The sequence below is a fragment of the Cetorhinus maximus genome, chromosome 3 (genome assembly GCF_964194155.1).
Source record: "Cetorhinus maximus chromosome 3, sCetMax3.hap1.1, whole genome shotgun sequence".
Lineage (NCBI taxonomy): Eukaryota > Metazoa > Chordata > Chondrichthyes > Lamniformes > Cetorhinidae > Cetorhinus > Cetorhinus maximus.
Window position 1 is genome coordinate 188,714,411 of NC_135881.1, and position 19,255 is coordinate 188,733,665.

The following is a 19,255-nucleotide window of genomic DNA, read 5'->3' on the forward strand; positions in this document are numbered from 1 at the left end:
AAGTGGGAAAGAAGAGAGAGCAAGAGACACAAAGTGGGAAAGGAGAGAGAGAGACAGAGAGAGAGAATGGGAAAGGAAAACAAGCAAAATGTTGATCTGAATTTCAGGAGTGCTGTGATTGAGATACAGAGGCTGTTACTCATTACGAAAAGCAAACTCAGTCATCGCATTAAAGCAGTGAGTGAGTTGAATATTTCTATATTCTCTCTTAAAGAGATACATTGTTTTTTTATGTGTGTGTGGCCGGTGACTGATTTTGTCTATGTGTGAGTGGCCATTGATAAGAAAAAGTTTCCCTACCCCTGATTTACTTCTAGGATGAAAAGGATTTGAGGTTAAGGATGGCTAATCCCATTTTTACCAAGATACAAGTTTAATATGTTTCACATTACCATGGGGAAGAGAGCAGAAGAAGCCATTTTTGAAATCAGGTTACAGGCTTCCCTACAATTCAATGAGTATCACAGACAGCTAGCTGCTTGTGTGGTCCACCAAGAGAGTGGCTGCTTATTTTTGTGAGCTACCACAGCCAGATGCTGGAGGGAGACGGTCTCAAGTCAAAGAGATGCATCCTATAGCTTTTTGAGGATTCCAGGAGATTTTTCCTGGCACAGCCAGGGGAAGAAAAATAATTTGGCTTTACTAATGGTAGTGGAATTCTCCAAACACTGAGGAAAGTGCCAGGAAATGGTCCCTCGAAGTTATTACTTGGTGAAGCGGGGATAGGCGAACCTATTGAAAGCTGGGAGCAACCGTACACCATTTACTATAAGGAGAGTAATTCCATGGGACATGTGATGTGCGATAAGTATAAAAGGGAATTGTTACTTTCTGTAGTTTAAAGTATGTTGCCTAACAAAGAAAATTGTTGTTAGCCAATGGTGCTTTTTTAGTCATTTGTTATGGTAAAAGCTTTAAAATGTGAAATCTTGCCATTTCATTCTTTCAGCTAAAAGACTCTTCAGGCATTATAACATGTCACTCTCAAACTCCATCTCCTCAGTCTCTCAAACTTCACCCCCTCATTCTCTCAAACCCTATCTCCTCACTCTCTCAAACTCCATTCCCTCACTCTCTCAAACTCCATCCCCTCACTCTCTCAAATGCTATCCCCTCACTCTCTCAAACTCCATGCCCTCACTCTGTCAAACTCTATCCCCTCATTCTCTCAAACTCCAACCCTCATTCTCTAAAACTCCATTCCCTCACTCTAAGCAGTAGAGAGAGAGGGCGAAATCTTGTGGAGGCAACATGGTATAATCTGCTGGCTGGAGGTCCAGCAAGACCCTCATGTTGCCTATTTTCAGAAAGCCCCGCCGCATCTTGCGCCACTTAGACACTTAGCAGGCTTGCGATTGGCCTTTTGGCCTTGGGACTTGCAAGCACAGATGAGCCATGATGGGAGGAAGAGGGGCTTCACAGGATGGGGGTCATAGGGGGAGGGTGGGGAAGGGGGTTGGAGGCAAGGGCAGGGGTTTTCAGCACCCCGCCACCCAACCCCCCTTCCAGATTCCAGATCAATTGATCAGGCATTGTGTGCCTTTGGATGAGGGATCCCACCCTCTCCGGGAGCCCACAAGCAAACATGCTTGGGCTTGCTTTTCATGTTCCCCCCATGGAGAGCCCCTGGCCCACGGCGGCAGGCTGAGGCCCTTAAGTGGACATTAATTTCCATGGGCACAGGCATGAGAAACGAGACTGGAACAGTAGCGTCAGGCTTTAGTTATTTGCAACCATTCATCCCTAATGATTTGTACATTTGGCTTTGCATGTGATGGGTTTAATCTAGTGAAGTAATGACTGGATTTAGAAAGAAGAGAAGTAGGAGATAATATTCAGGATGGTGGGGGCAAGTAGATTCTTTCTACTGAAGGCTCTCTTAGTGCTGATTAATTCATTGTTTTTAATAATTTCAAAGTGCCCAACTGCCAATAATCACATTAGAGTGAGATAAGTGAAGAGTAGCGGAACATGATGAAGAGAAATGAAGATCAAAAGGTTGTCTATCAGGGACTGGGTGGTGCATTGACACAGTTCTTTCATCACAGATCTTTTATCATGATAGCATTGTTTCATCTGTTTGAGACAACTGTGGGTTCAAGCCCCGTTCCAGACACTTAAGCATGTAATCGAGGTTGATAAGTCAATGTAGTACTGAGGGAGTACTGTGCAGTTTGGGTATTTTGTTGTTATCTTGCATAAGATTCTAAACCAAGGCTCCATTAACCTTTTGGGCTGGATATAAAAGAGTGCAAATTTGTCCTGTAAGACAATATGTTATTTACCTTTTAACCTACAATCAATTTTTAACCATGTAACTGTTCCTTTATATTAATGTACGTAGACCAGTTGTACAGGCCCTGTGCACAGAGTTTGTCAGGCGGTAGAAGGTGGAACATGAAGGCGAATGGAAAACCCGAGACCGAAGATATCTAAGCACTGTGTAGTATGGGCATAGAGAGGGCATGATGGTTAATTTAGCCAAGACAAAGCTTTGCTGGAATTAGCAAGTTCTGGAACATGAATAAAATTGCAGAAGTGCTTGCATCAGGGAAAAGATACAGACTTCCCCTTGTTAAGGCTAATAAACACGCCTCCTTCTCTCAGCTTTGGAGGTCGATAACAGTGTTGGGGATAACAAAGTGGAGTCAAGCTGGCTTTGTTACTTCAAGCGTGGCCTTGGGGTTCCCGAAAAAGGCCCTGCCAAGAAACATCTGGGGAAGGAACTGTGAACACACTGACTTGTATTGGGAAAGGCAGTGAGGCAATGACATACCAAATGAATGGGTTAAAAACAGGTTTTTACCTTATATGGCACAAGACAAGAGCCAAAAGCAGTATAATGGAATAGAACACTAGACATCTTGACTGCAGTCGTTAGGGTGACCAGGTCAGTCGTCCAGAAGCTGTATATAGAGGGCTTGTCGGTAGATTGACCACCAAGGTGGTCTCTGGTTTACAGAGAAATTGAGCAACTGGTATTATCTTGAGTATGTACTATTAATTAGTGGTTTGATAAAGGTGTACCACACCTAGTGGAACAATATTCAAGTTGTTGTATGCCATTAATACCCTGAGTAAAAGTTAGAGCTTTTAGACCAGGTGGAGAGGCTTATGCTCCTAATGTCCTGGCTGACATTTGTCAATTAGTCGTCATCTCCAAAAACAGATTAACTGGCCAGTTATCTCATTGGCTTTTGTGAGACCTTGCTGTGGATAAAAGAGTTACCCCACTTGGCCACTGACTGGTACGGGGGTGGGGGGTGATGTCACATGTGAAAAGCAGACATTTGTTGGACTGAGCACTGGCATGGATCAGTACATTTGGGAGAGGATATCCCAACATAGACCAACAACTACAGGAGATTATGTCCCATTTGAGTCAGCAGCCTCAGGAGAGGAGAAAGCTGGAGCGACTGAAAGAAACACATTTGTCTAAAGCAAGATAGGACATTAAGTCTTCAGCAGCCTTGACCTCATGCTCTGCAATCCCCTTCCTGAATTCCTTCACCTCTGCACCACCCTGTCCTCCTTTAACATCATTCTGTAAACCCACCTCTTTGACCTAACCATTAGTTACCTCTCCCAATATCTTGCTTGACTTAGTGTCCATGCCTTGATTCCATGGGGTGGGGATTTTCCCATCCCCTCCTCCCTGCCACTTGGATCGTCCGGTCCTGCCGAAAATCAATGGACTTTTGGCTGGGCTGCCAAATCTCCCGTGGCATGTCCCGCTACAAAGGGGGCTGGGAAATCCCGGCCAATATTTACGAAGCGTATTGGAATGTTTCTCGACATTAAAGGTGCTATATAAGTGCAAACTGCTGTTATTGTTGTGCATAATTTGCTCTGGCTGTAATACAACATTCGACATACTGGTGATGAAGAAGAATGTTTAAATGGAAACCCTGTTGTGCTCCATTGAGCAGGTCTAGCAGAAATGTTGAGCAGGTTTCTTTATTAGATTTAATGGATATGCTCCCGCATTAGATAGTGCAGTGCTGAGAACACAGTCACAGTTCTAACGGTATTGCACTTTCACTGACCTGTCTAACCAGTTATTATTAAAATAGATATGTGCTTGAGCACATGACAGTGATGACTGCCATCCAGAAGAGAGCAGCTGATACAGTGCAGCTGCTGCTAAGAGTATACAACACAAATGTGGACGAGTCACTCAGCCTCTCAGAACATTGCAAGTTACCTTGGGTTAAAAACAGAAAACAGCAAAACTAACAGAACCAAGGAATAATGAAAACTTTGAAGTTCATCAGTGCCCAGTCCTTGGTATCAGATGCCCAGATTGCTCAGAGAAGCATTGATTACGTGGCGCAAAACCTGTACCCTCTGCTCTTCAAAGCTAGTTATTTACTGGAGCAGGCCGCAGTGGTCCACGACTTAGTAGAAAAATGGCCATTGGCAGAATTCAGCATTGGAAAGCTCTTAGGGAAGACTGCGGACTGTGAGAAGGATCTCTGCAACAGGACCTGTCATGTTTGCCTGCAGGCATGTTTAACAGGTCTGAAGGACTATGTTCTCAACAGTTCAATGACGTATTCAAAGAGGCTGAAAGTGGTTGATCTAACGGGACTCATTGATACTGAATTTCAGGCCTGTGATTGTGGGAAGGCCCTAGGGAGGTGGGGGAGAACTGAGATGATGGCAAGGACCTGTTTTGATTTGCTAGTGGAGATGCAAGCCCGTCAACTCGATGATTTGGTGTCTGATATTTCAATCGAGGTTTTAATGAGCATGTTCGTGACACAGCGGAGCTATGAAGTGGTGGTGCAGGCCTTGCTGTTGAGGAGGCAGTGCCCACTGAAGATCAGATGCGTTGAATTCAGGGCCGACAGCCTGGCATTGAGGAAATTATTTTATATCATCAAGCTGGTTAAGCCCGAGAATCTGCATAAGTTGGAGCTGGTCCACAATATTCGCATGGAAATGGAACATTTTGAATTTCTCCTGAGCCAAGTGCCACTGCCATTGCTCAGGTCACTGACACTACCAGCAAGAACCTTCGATGTACGCAGAATGACGCAAGAGGATGAACCTGTGCTGGTGACAATTGGAGAGAGGCTAAGTGGGATGAAATTTCTTACAGAACTGAGCCTGGGTTTTTCCACTCTAACTGGTCGAATACGTAAAATACTCAGGTAGGGTCTGATGACCATTAAATTCAAGAACATCTCGTTCAATGGCCTAAAAGAGAGATCAGAGAGGAATTTTCTGTAATATTTCCCTATTACTCTGGGTTTTCCTCTGGTTTTTTGCCATTCCCAGGAAATTACATGGCTGCAGAGGAGTGGGTAGTAGGAAATATCTATTTGATGCTTCAGCCAGCATTAATGAGGAGAAGGCTTGCTGGCCTTTTACTGGCTGTAAATTATGTGCGATTGTATGATTTTCAACGATCTTATTATTCTGCTCATTGCCACTCTACCTCTCCTGATTCAAGAGCTTTGGGCCCTTTAATGAACTCATTTCAAGTTCCTCCCTTCACTATTTTAAAGGAGTCGTTAACCTATAAACCTGTTTAATATTAACATGGTGATATTACCGCAGTAATTTCTACCCTCTATATTAAAAATCTTACTTGGGCACACAATTCCTATATTTCCACTATAAATTCCAATGTAATTTCTAATGAAATGTTAATTTCATTATTATGTTAATTCTACTGCACTTGCATCCTCCTGCTGATGGCATGGAAAATAAAAATTAGAACAGAATTCTTGACTTTAAAATAGGGACTGAATTACATTCATGTGCCATGATTGAATTATCACATTTCATCTGAGGGCTACATAGATTTCAGCTCTGGCTCAGTAGGTTGGCTGCTTAAGGGGTAACAGTGGTATAGTGGTAATGTCACTGGGATGGTAACCTAGCAGGCCTAGGTTCAAATCCTCCCAATAACAGCTGGTAGAATTTAAATTCAATTGATAAATCTGGAATCATAAACTAACCTCAGTAAAGGTGACTATAGCAGCTATAACTGATTGTTGTGAAAGCCCATCTGGTTCACTAATGCCCTCTATTAAATAATCCCCTTCAGAGAAGGAAATTTGCCATCCTACCTGGTCTGGCCTACATATGACTCCAGACCCACATCTATGTTGTTGACTTCTTGCTGCCCTCTGAAATGTCCTAGCAAATCAAGGGCATTTGGGGAAGGGCAACAAATGCTGGCCTTGCATGTGATGTCCATATCCCATGAAAGAATAAACAAAAAAAACTCTTGCCACAGGAACACAGGAAATGGGAACGAGAGTAGACCATACGGTCCATCGAGCCTGCTCCAGCATTCAATATTATCATGGCTGATCTTGGGCTTCAACTCAATTTTCCCGCTCACTCTGCATGTCCCTTAATTCCCTGAGACCTAAAAACTGCCAACCCAGCCTTTGAGGCAGAAGGCTGTGGGCTCCAAACCTACTTCAGCACAAAGTCTCAGCAGATTCCCCAGGGTAATACTGAATGGGTGCTGCATTGTCTGAGGTGCTATTTTTCAGAAGAGATCTTAAACTGAGTCTGTCTGCTCTCTCAGGCACACGCTAAATGTCCCATGGCACTCTATCAAAGAAAAGCAAGGCGGTTCTCCCTGGTGTCCTGGCCAACATTTATCCCTCAACCAACATCAAAAAAACAGATTATCTGGTCATTACCATAATGTTGTTTACAAATTGGTTGCTGTGGTTCCTATATTAGAACAGTGACTACATGACAAAAGTACTTGATTGTCTGTGAAGTTCTGTGGGATGCCTGAGGACAGAAAAGGCTTGATATAATTACAGGTTCTTTCTATCGTTATAGTTGGTCTTGGTCCCAGCACTATGTGTTACAACTCCCAGCTGAGGTTACCCCTGGCCAAGCCTGATCCCAGGGTGGAACCCAGCTTGATAAATCCTAACTTTTAACTTATTTGTTTAGATATGTGGAGAGTAGCTATGGAACAGAGTTAGGAGTCAGCTGATGAACTTTTAGCAAAACATAAAACATTTATTAAACAAGAAAAGATGAACTATATTACAATACTCCTTCACCCACAATTATACCTTTATAGATATATACAGATTTGTAAGGAGAACACAAGTTACAAAATCTATTTTATACTTTAATGTTCACAGTAAATACACAGTCCACGTAAACCAATAGGCTCCCTATGGTCAGACCACACTCTGAAACCAAGTGACAGATGCTACCTCAGCCTGATGCTATCCATCTCTCCTCAACTTCCCCCAGACGCTTGTCACACTGTGAGCCAACCAGTCTTATTGAACTCTGTCTTTCACATGATGGTTTCCGATCTCCTTTTTCCAAGACCTCGCTTTGGAATCTTCTCCCAAACTGACACTTTCTCTCAGATGCCTTCCGCAAGGGTTCACCTCCAGAGTTTCAAACTCTCCTTCTGATCTTCCTCTTCCCTGGGTCACCGCGTGCATTCAAGCTTTCCTCCATGCACTCTCTCTCACTGATTCAGCTGTCAACAGTACACCACTGCTTCACATACCCATAGCAAAGCGTTACAGACCTTCAGCCATCTCTTTGGGCCTTCTTGTCTCTTGCAAGCTGTTCTCGCTTTAAATCTGCTTCCTGCAACTTTTGTCTCTTTAAATCTGAAGCTTGGAGCCTTTCTCTCTGCCCCTCACTGTTAACTTCACTTGACAGGATCTTTTCCAGGTTCCTGTCCTTCCTTAGACTAGGTCTGTTTTGGACTTTCCCCTCTTTAACTCCCCAGGATTTTTGGGGTTTTTCCTTAGCTTGGGACTGGCTATCTGTCCCTCTTGCTCCAATCTCTCCCTGGCAGCTACTTTCAAACAACTTTAGCTTGGAGCTGGCTATCTGCCCCTCCTAGGTGGCTTCTGTTTGGCAGCTGTCTTCCAAACCATCTGAACCCTAACAGCTTCCAAAGCAAACTGCTGTTTTCCTTCTTCTTTGTGTCTGTGGGAGGGACCTGCCTCTATGGGCCCCCGTTGCTAGGCAACAGCCCAATTCTTCTACCCTTGTTCATTTATCTTAGCTCATTTGAAATGCAAGCACCTTTCTAAAGTGAAACTAACAGTCCATTTGAACTTTCTTAGCACACAAATACAGGAATACAAATCAAACTTAAACATTAAAGCTAAAATTCATTTGCAACACCTACAAATACTAATATAACTTACTTAAACTGTCTCTATTTCCTAACATTATGGGACATTGACTAGTGATGTAAATTTTAGATACTGCAGTAAATCTCAATTGTTATTCTCTGCCGAAATGTTGCTGAACCAGCTACCTGCAAACCACTTACCCTATTTAAAGTTATATTCTTGACTACTCGGGTGAGCCTTCTCTTTGGGCGCCTTTATTGAAAAAAATGGTATCCATGGCATGCAGGCACACTTTGATACCATCTTGGTAAAGGTGTTAGCGCATGCACAGTTATCACCCACCAGAAGTATGCAGAGCAGGCAGATCATGATGTTAATCAGTGTGCAACAATGATTTGACTCCAGCACTGTTTTTTTGAAACTCAATATATCAGTCAATCTGAAGTCCTTATTGCCACTGCCTCTGAAGGTGAAAGTGGCTATGAACTTTTTCACATCTGGTTACATCTGATATGAGCAACATCTTGCAATTTGCCATCCATCGCTGCATAAAGGAGGTTGCTGAGTGATCATAGACAGTGCATCATGCAGGTCAATACTTGGTATCCTTGCAGCAGTCATGATGCCTTCATTCTGTAGCAGTCTGCTATTCAGCCACTAACAAAGGGTGGCTACTGGGTGACAATAGCTATCCACTGACAACATATCTTATGACTCCAGATCACAAAATCATACAGTGAGAGAAATGTGTCTGTATGAAATATGACGGAGGAGACCATTGACATGCTGAAGCAACGATTCTGCTGCCTGGACCACTCTGTAGGAGCCCTTCAGTACTCAGCTGATGGGATCTCAAAATTTGTGGTGGGATGCTGCATGAGCACACCCTTTTCATCATAAGGGAACAGCTTTTGCCATCACTTATCAGGTGGTGATGCTGAGGAGCGAGAGCACAAGGATGAGGAGGAGGAGGAGAAAGAGGAAGGGAAGTGAAAATCTGAACAGCTCCATTTCTATCTAGGCTGTGTATGAAGAACTCATTCATCCTCATTCATACCAGTAACGACAACTTCAATACCCCATTCACCAACAATACCACAATCCTTATCTTCTCTCTCTCGCACTGACCATCACAGAATCCACTTGGTCATTATGCAAAAATAAAAGTCAACACAAAAGTAACAGTTCAATGAAATCATGCCATATTGTACAGAAACTTAAACCAATCACACTTGTGCATGTCTTTAGTGCTTGCCTATGTGTGCCTTTGCCTATCCCAGTGCTCCTGCACAATGCTTCCCCAACGGATACATCATGGCTGATGGAAGGCAGCTGACTTTCATTGGAGGATGAACTCAATCTCAGAGCCTGGCTGCAGACTGCACCAACTTGGCACATGCGGCAACAGTCTGGGCTGGCTGGCAGACAGACAACAGCAAGGGCACTTGCACAATAGCAGGGATGAGAGCATAAATGCTCCCAGCCTGAGGGAGGATAGCAGGTTCGTGCTCCATTGAACCACTGCCTATCGCCTAGGGTGGTGCCTCAGCAATCTTTCTAACCTGTTATAGGACAGATAGTAGGGCTGCTGTGACACTTTGCAAACCCCTTTGAACACTGAACATCCATTGTCATGGCAACAGGAGTCAGAGCTTGAATGATAGCAGATGACATTGCACGACTTCAGTCTGAGCTGCCGCTGCAGCTTTTAGTGGAAGCTACTTGCATTGCAATGGAAGTGCAGACATTGACAATCAGATACTACATCATCCTTGGGTCCATAAGTTCACTGACGGAGTTGGCCACCAGTTCCATGCTGGAAAGCATGGGCTCCAAGCTCTGCACAAAGCCCTGTACTAAGTTGGAGCCAGACTCCTCCATGCTCCTTGATATTGAATGTAGGCTTTCTTGAAAGCTTCCAAATCACCAAGCATTTTGTTGTGTACACCCACCAGCCCTTCTTCTGTAACCTGGCCAATCGAGATCCTCATCTAAGTTCTCTGCAGTGCTTGTGTGCCTTGGTCTCTAGCAAGTTGGCACTTGCTCTATCCTTGCCCCCTGCCCTAGCTACAGCCTGGTTTTGTTGGTGTCTCACCACATGAAAATCCCATTCTCATTTCTCCTTCAAGACAGAGGCAGTGCCAGTATCTGAGCTGTTGGCTGTGAGTGTAAAATCAAGTGATGGTGTGTCTTCATCGTCACTCTCTTCTCAATGCTCCTCAATCCACTGCCTGCCCAGATTACACTTGTTGGGTAGTATCTGAAAGGAAAAAGGCACCAGGGTAAGCTTGTGGTGAGGGGAGGAGCATGGGGGTGAGGAAAGTAGGGTTATACCTTCTCTAGCTTGTGAGTCAGAAGAGATTGTGGGATGAGGGTTAAGAGGGAAGTGAGAAGGAGCATTCGGTATTAGGATACCATTAACTTCAATGGATTCAGCTCCAATGCTGGCCACGGCCTTAGGAAAGGCCAGTCCAATTATGGCCAGCACTGTCTCATGCTTGGGTGTTAGAGCATCCAGGTATGACGCCTCCCCTCCAGTTAGTTCCAGTTGCATGGTACCATTTCTTGCAAGAGAAAGAGAAGAATGCCAGTGAACGTGGTGCAATCTCTTTGGGTGATGTAACTGTCATGGTTGAATAGCTGGCAGCACGTGCAGGCTATGAGATGTAGGTGTCAGGCTTGCAGCAGTGCTAAGTGTGTAGGGATGCAGTGGAGCAAATGAATGTCAGCTATGAGTTCTGATGAGACTATTGATGGGTGAGTGTTGGAGGTGTGGTGGATCGAGCTGTGTCCGAGGCTAAGGGCAGGATTTAATGATCTTGACCAGTCAGGTCAGATCATTTTGCAGCACTGTGCTCAGATCCTCAGGATTTGACTCCTGAAATTGATCTTGATACTATCTGAGCCCATTACCTTTTGACAATGTGAAGGAAGGTCCTCCTGGTCCCCTGAAAGTATAGCACATCTTTCCTCGTGACCATCGAGACCTCCATATGGCAGCAAAAATCTAGGGGTCCACTTTCTCCCATGTTGAGCTATTCTTCCGTCTTTCCTAAGCCAGATTCAGCTCACAAGGAGCTTCCATCACTTGACCTGAATGCAATGCGCCTCCTTTTTAAGAGGTGCAGGCTGGCACTAAACAGCACGGGTTAGCTTGAAGTAGTGCTGGCACGACGTTTGGCACCTAGCTGATTTGTGCAACCAATCACAGCTACCACTGGCTGCACACAACAATTATGATAATGAGCAGGCATGATGGCTCATTGCCTGCATTATGTTGAATGGGCATGGAGTAATTGCACATTGCAAACCCAGCACACCTATTCAGGGGGCTATCCGATTTAGCCCCCACATCTTGGTTATTTCTGGCTCCCAGATTGGGTTGAGCTTTCTCTTTCTGTGGCCGTTACCCTCCAGGTGGCACTGTGACTTCCCTGCTCTGTCTAGATCATGAATGAACAACAGAGCTAGGTGAGCATGGCCTCTGGTGGATTCCTTAACGCACATGGTCATGAGTCAGTCATGTGTGACATTTACTAACTTAGTATCTAAATCACTAGGGTTTTTCCAGTTTATATTTGGTCTCTTATTAACTTTCCTGTCCCCCTGTGCCCTCTCCAACTCTGCAAGGATTAGTACATTGTTCTCCCTGTGCTGCCCTGGAGGCTGGTAGCATACCCATAGTGTCAATTTATATTTTTTCATATTTGAGCTTTTGAACCAGAGTAGCTCACCTTGCACTGGATCCTCCCACAGGAACAGTTCCTTTTACCTCTCATGTGTCCCAGACATGTGAACTAGATTTGGGAAGAAAAATATTTAAACAGAGCGGCATTTAGTGAAGCCTATTTTCAGACCAATTGAATGGCATCACCCTTTTCTGGTCTCCCAGTTTCAAATAATCTGTATTATTGGAGTGGTATAGTCGCACAAATGCAGACTCAAGGCTGAACTTACAAGTTAGAGTCTCTTTATGGCAGGCATTTAATAACAGGTGCTAGGAGAGAGATACTGGTGGACCAAAAACACCAAGACAGCTGATTCACAGAGTCACAACCTTTATACCTGACTTCCTGACTGTCTCAAGGGAGGAGACTATCACAAACACTAGGCTCACACGTCCTATTATTTGGCAATGATGGCATCCCTTAATTAGACACATTTCTACTCCTAATTGCTCATTGCAGCAGCCAATACTGAATGAAAGAGAAAACGGATGGAGAGTAAACTGTGTAAATGCACAGTAACAGCAATTTCCATTCAAATTGAGATTTTAACATTATGAAATGTCCTAAACCACTTCACAGGGAGATAATCAGGCAAAAATATTAAGGCAGGCCAGGCAATTTGAGATCACTGACCATTATAAACACTTAGATGGATTAAAGGCATGAACATGCCATATATATAAATAATGAAGTTAACACAAGGTTTGGTCTGCCACCTCAGGTGGACAATAAAAACTCCATGGCACTATATTGAAGAAGAGAGTAGGTGGTGGTGGTGGTGGGTGGGGGTGGGGGGGAGCAGTGGGGGGTGGGGTGGGGTGGTGGTGGTGGAGTTGTGGAGTTCTCCTTACTATAAAAGCAAAGTACTGCAGATGCTGGAAATCTGAAATAAAAACAGAAAATGCAGGAAATACTCCACAGGACAGGCAGCATCCATGGAGAGAAACAGAGTTAACATTTCAGATCAATGATGACCCTTCATCATGACTACAGGGCATTTTCCCTGCTGTCCTGGCCAATATTTATCCCTCAGCCAACATCAATAAAATAGCAAATTATTTAGTCATTTATCTTACTGCTGCTGGTAGGATCCCGCTATGTGCAAATTGGTTGCCATATTTCCAACTTTACAGCAGTGACTACACTTCAAGAAGTAATTCATTGACAGTGAAGCCTTTTGGGATGCCTTGAGTCCTGGCTCCGTAGGTTGCGTTTCCGTCTGAGTCAGAAGGCTTGTGGGTTCAAGCCACACTCCAGGGCTTGAGCACGACAAACACGGCTGACACCCAAGTGCACTCCTGCGGGAGTGCTACATCACCAGAGATGCTGTCTTTCAAATGAAGTGTTAAACTGAAGCCCTGTCTCTCCTTTCAGCTGGGCGTAGAAGATTCCGTGGTACCATTTTGAACAAAAGCAAGGAAGTTTTGTCTGGTGACTTGGCTAATATATTTTTCTTATCAGATGATCACATTGTGGTTTGTGGGAGCTTGCTGTGCATAGGGTCAGGAACAGGCCGTCTAACCCCTTGAGCCTGTGCACAAATTGGCTGCTGTGTTTCCCACATTACAACAGGACACCACACTTCAAAAGTGCTTCTTTGACTGTAAAGCACTGTGGGACACCCTGAGGTCATGAAAGGTGCTATATAAATATATGTCTTTCTTCTTTTTTGATTTGAGTTGTGATTTTTTTTTTCCCCTCTCATTTCTTTATATCTCTGCAGCCCTTTAAAAACTCCTCTGTGCTCTCTGAATGTGTCCAGCTGTTGCCTGAATCATGCTGACATGGCTTATCTGGCCAACAGCCTGCACGCTGAATACCTGGAAGTGCTGGACCTGAGTGGGCACAACGTAGCTGACCTCTTCCCGTCGACCTTCTTCAAACTGCTTGGCCGTGCGTCCCGCACTCTGAGGAGCCTGACTCTTGAGGAATGCAACATCGGTGATGGGCATATCAACCTGCTGCTGTTAGCCATGGAGCCCTGTAAAAAGTTGACAGAGTTCAGCTTCCTGGGGAATCCACTCACATCAAGATTCCTTTATCGCCTCTTTGAACTGTTTACTGAGCTGCCCGTGCTTTGTAAAGTTGAGTTTCCAGTTCCGAAGGACTGCTATCCACCGACTTTTATCTATCCACTCACTGATGAGAATCTGGTGAAATATGATAGGGAAATGTTCGAAGAGATAAACCAAGAAATAATAGTGATATTGTCACGGGCCAATCGAAATGATATTGTTGTGTCCACTCCACTATTTGGCAGTTTTGATGCCAGCATTCAGGAGACTAGCAATGAGCTTAGTGTTGTATTGCTTCAGTCATTCACAGATGCTATTTCCAACCTTTTAACTGCTTTGAAAAATGTGGATTAACACATTAGGGAAACAAAAAGGCAGTAAAACATAATTATCCCTTTTTTTTGCTCATGAAACAACAAGGGAATAGAATAGGATTTTTTTTGGCATCAAGTTGTTACAACCTGAAAAGCACCCCCTGAAAGGATGGCAGAAGCAGATTACACAATTACTTTCAAAAGGAAATTGGATGTATATTTGGAAAGATAAAATTTGCAGGGCTATGGGGAAGAGAAGGGGGAGTAGAATTAATTGGATAACCATTTCAAAGAGCTAGCACGGGCATGACAGACCAAATGGCTTCCTTCTGTGCTATTTGTTTATATGATTTATAATGTAGGATATGACGTTTCTTCTCTACTTCAGGATCCAGTGACTCATGCCGAAGTTTGGTGTCTTGGTTGACAACTAGTCCCAGTAGCTCAAAAAAGTGGAGGCATTTTCGTTATGTGAACCTAGACAGTGAGTGTCAGTAACCTCTGGTACCATGGCCTAATCCTAATAGACCATAATCCTGCCCTTTTCCAAAATTTGTACATTCACAGACAGACACACGGACACAAACAGACATACCCCAGGTTAGATCACAGGATGTCTAATTGTCCTGTCCATAGCCTGAGATCAATTGTAGCACTACCACGGCCATGTAAGCTAATACATGCCCAGCCAAGGGTAGAAGCTTAAGCCTTCCTGAATGGTGTTGCTCTGCTCCTCACTCACCTACTGAACCATGAAGAAAGTCTAAATTGTTCTAATTGATTTGTTTTCATTCTTGCATGTCCTCATTATTTCCTCTGAGCGGGGATGGCCTCTGTCAATGCAACTGAGCAACTAGTCTGAAGACCTTTCTGTTTTTCTCATTATAAGGACTTGATAGGTAAAAAAAATCCCATTCATAAAAGATCATTCAAACTTGTTTTAAATCTCAAGTGCTTAATCTCTCATAAAAACAAACTTATATTCATACTCCACATCAAAGACTGTTAACCCTTTAATAGCCTTTTAAAGCTGTCAATCAAACTGTGAACTCAGAAATCCCTGTTGAGATAATTGTATTTTTTAAAAAATCAGCCAAGCATTCATAAAGGGCCTTTAGGGGAATGTCAACAAACAGCTATTGAAACTGCTAGAACAGAGTTTTCTTTTAAATTTCACTGACACCTGCAGCCTTTTTCTTTTCATTTTTAATGGGCTGGGGATTTAAATAACTTCACATCATCACAGTTATACAGGTCTTACCTGCCCTTCAAGAGTCATTGAATAATTAGGAAGATAAATGGAATGTCGGCCTTTTTTGCAAGGGGGATGGAGTAGAAAAGTAGGGAAGTCTTGCTACAAGTGTAGTGGGCATTGTGAGACTGCATCTAGAGTACTGTTTACAGTTTTGCTCTCCTTATTTAAGGAGGCATATGTTTGTATTGGAGGCAGCTCAGAGAAAGTTCACTAGGTTGACTCCTGGGATGAAGGTGTTGTCTTATGAGGCAAGGTTGAATAGGTTAAGCCTATACTCATTGGAGTTTAGAAGAATGAGAGGTGACCTTATTGAAACATATATGATTGTGAAGGGCTTGACAAGGTAGATACTGAGAGGATGCTTTCATTTATGGTGGAATCTAGAACTAGGGGGCATAGTTTAAAAATAAGTGGTCTTTCATTTAAACTGAAGCTGAGGGGACATTTCTTCTCGCAGAGAATCATTAATCTTTGGAAGTCTCTACCTTACACAGCAGAGGAGGCTGGGTCATTAATTATATTTATAAGGCTGAGGTGGACAAATTTTTGAGTTACAAAGGAGCCAAATGTTACTGGGGGCAGGCAGGAACGTGGAGTTAAGGCCACAATCAGATCAGCCATGATCTTATTGAATGATGGAGCAGGCTCGATGGGCCAAATGGTCTACTCCTGCTCCTATTTCTTATGTTCTTATCCCTCAACCATGACTACTAAAGCAGATTACCTGGTCATTGTCATAATGTTCTTTGTGGGAGCTTGCCGTGCACAATTTACTGCCATAACTCTCACATTAATTGGTTGTAAAGTGCCTTCTAAGGTCCTGAAGTCATGAAAGTTGCTAGATAAATTCAGATCTTTCTTTTATTAATATCAGCTATTTTGCTCACTTCTCCCTCAAAACCATTACTGATGGTAATGGATCCTGAATGGAGTTGCTATATATGATGTGTCTGGAGACAGTGGGAGGAAGGCAAAGTTAGGCTAGCTGCTCAAATCTTATTCTGCAGGAGGTGATGATACCTTTGCTTGGCAGAACATCATTACCAGCAATCACTCCATTTTCCAAAGGAAGCTGGGACTTTAGACTCCAGATACCATCACGAGGATATGTGTAAGCCTGACTATCCATAATGCTGGACATCTTCTCGGTCACAGTACATTATGCTTTCATTACATGTAGGAATGAATGCCAGGGTAATCAAGAACCAATTAAACCTAACTGGTCAATGGAGCTTAGATGCCATCAACTATTTCTGCATGCCCTAACACAGCTACATGGCAATAACCACGGGAAGCGCCTTCGCAGAGAGGTAGTTGTAGCACTTTGCCATCTGTTGCAAGGACACCTGCATCTCACATGTAGCCGTGCTCCAATGCTGACCTATGAGGAGTGTGCACCATAAAGGTCTATAGGGTACCCCTCAAATAGCACCACCTCATATTCAACAGTCCTTGAGAAAGAGGTCAAATGCTGGGTTGCTCTCTCATGTAACTGCAGACTCATGCCCATGATCATTTCTGCCTGTCTCTTAGTTCCATCAGCCTTGGTAAAAATGGTTAATGAGTTAAGCTGCTTCTGGGGCTAGCCAAATAATTTTTGCCCCCTTACTCCTTTGATGGTGCTCATCTCTTCACATTTGATTTACACACAAAGAGGGTGTTTTTAACTTGTTCAAACGGCATTAATGAGGAAGTAATGGATTAAAAATTGGGTTGGTAGACGTAGCACCCCATTAGTTCAGGGGCACAGATCATTGCCATCTTTACAGGGGCCTACATGGGTAGTCGAATCACCTTTCCCTGATTGGGTACTGGGCCCTTTTAATAAACAGATCATGGCTCCATGACAGTAATAGGGCTCTGAGTGGACTGTATGCACACTTTATGGGTGGTATAGCAGAAGAGGCCCTGGAAAGATACGTTTTAAATTCATTTGTGAGTTCAAGAGGAACAGAAATGCTTCTCTGGGCCCCACAAAATTGATCTGGGTTGCTGCTGCTCCAAGCTCCTTCATCCCCTTTTGGTTTCCCCTCACACCCCCAACCTTTGAGTAAACATGCTGTTGCCCCAGGCCCTCCACCCCTCCTTCTTTCTACCCTTCTATCACCATTCCCACCCAATGCTCTGATTTATCTTTCTGCTGGACTGGCCATCTCCAAGCCAACTAACTTTGATGAACAACATTGCGATCCAATGTCATGTAACCCCCAAACCTTCCCCTTCTAGTGCGCCATTTCGATTTAATTGAGGTCCAGGCCTCCAACTGGCTCATCAGCCTCTTCCCTTCCAGCACAGCCGAGCGCCTAGTATGTTCAAAAGTTAAAGGCTGAGATATCTGGCCCCGACGTGGCAGGACCGACTGTGGAAAATTCGACGGCCCATCCAAAGGTCCATCGACTTTCGGTAAGACCGGACTATGCTGGTGGTGGGCAGGGCTGGAAAATCCCACCCAAGGTCTCCTTCAATGTTCTTCCGTCACCATTAGTCTATTCTGAGGATTAGAATCTTCTAGCGCAGAAGGGGACCATTCGGTCAACAGTGCCTATTCTGGCTCCTTGAAAGAGTTATCCAATTAGTCCCAATTCCCCTGCTCTTTCCCCATAGCCCAGCAAGTATATACCCAATTTTCTTTTCAAAGTTATTATTGAACCTGCTCCCAAACCCTTCCAGGTAGTGTATTTCAGATCACAACTCACTGCGTTAAAGATATTCTCCTCAAGTTGCCTCTAGCACTTTTGCTAATTATTTTAAATCTGCGTTCTCTTGTTACTGACCCTCCTACTGCTTCCCATATATCAAAACCCTTCATAATTTTGATTCTTTGAAATCTAATCTGAATTTATGTTAATGGGTTGATTTAAGAAAATTGGGTGTCAATGGTTTATTTTTAGTCCATGCAAAATCCGTCAAATTGCTGTTCTGGAGATAATTTTCCAATATGAGGAAAATCTAGTGTGTTTGGTATCAACATATGATACAATATCAGATTATCACATTTCACTTCCAGCCAGAATTACCCATCAACCAGAACTCGGTTTTTTTTATAACTCTGTCAACTTTTCCTATGTAATGCTGGGCTATTGGGTTATACATCTCCACCTGCCTTGTTCAGCCAAACCTATCGCTAACATTTCAGTGCAAATACCTTGGGTTGCCAACTCCCCAGGATTGGCACTAAGTCTCCAGGAATTAAAGGTTAACCAGGGAGTAAAATAAACGCAACATTAAAAATGTCCATGCTTTTCTTTCTTTTTCTTGAAACACTATTGTTTATTAGTTGCCAAAAAAATTGGAAATTGGAAAAAATGGCTGATTGGCCTGTAGGGGGAGTTGGAGATCATGACATGAAAACTCCAAAAATACGGCCAACTGGAGTTGGCAACCCAACCTGTGCCAAACAATGCTGATGCAAAAATAATGCTGGAGAATGGCTCTATGCAAGAATTAGCAAGAGTTGGAATGACCTGTTGGCTGCTTGCGCATATTAAGGCTTTTGAGTAATAGACCCAGCTTCTTTCAGTAGAGTATGAAAACCAAATGCTTTTTAACTGTCTGCAAAGTGCAGCTGACACTTGACCGTCACATGAATTCAATAACAGACACTAAGCTGCCCTGTGAGCCTTATCTTTTACAAACAAGCTATTTATTTTCATTGCTGTGTGAACAGCGCACCATGTAAAGTGTGTGCATCCTCAATGTTTGTACTGAATGCAGAAGATATTAAAAATCTTACATCCTTTCATGTGGTGTCCTCTTCAGTTCAAAACTGTTCAACTTCAAATTCATGCTATGGGGTGTGGAGATGACTAGAGGGACATTTTTTTCTTCGTTTTTAAGTTTAATATTC

The 19,255-nt window shown here is 43.5% G+C and overlaps 1 protein-coding gene across 1 annotated transcript; it reads left to right on the forward strand.

The window, feature by feature from the left end:
- The first annotated feature begins 4,251 nt into the window (after positions 1-4,251).
- On the forward strand, positions 4,252-14,201 carry lrrc14b (leucine rich repeat containing 14B). Its single transcript, XM_078535436.1, has 2 exons — positions 4,252-5,156; positions 13,548-14,201. Exons 1-2 carry the CDS (start codon positions 4,252-4,254, stop codon positions 14,191-14,193), a joined length of 1,551 nt encoding a protein of 516 aa, XP_078391562.1. The 3' UTR covers positions 14,194-14,201.
- The last annotated feature ends 5,054 nt before the right edge of the window (positions 14,202-19,255 follow it).

Excerpts from the sequence above, each read along its gene's own strand:
- lrrc14b (XM_078535436.1), top strand. The coding sequence starts at position 4,252 with ATGAAAACTTTGAAGTTCATCAGTGCCCAGTCCTTGGTATCAGATGCC. Across the intron at positions 5,157-13,547 it reads CGAATACGTAAAATACTCAG|CCCTTTAAAAACTCCTCTGT; the intron begins GTAGGGTCTGAT and ends ATATCTCTGCAG.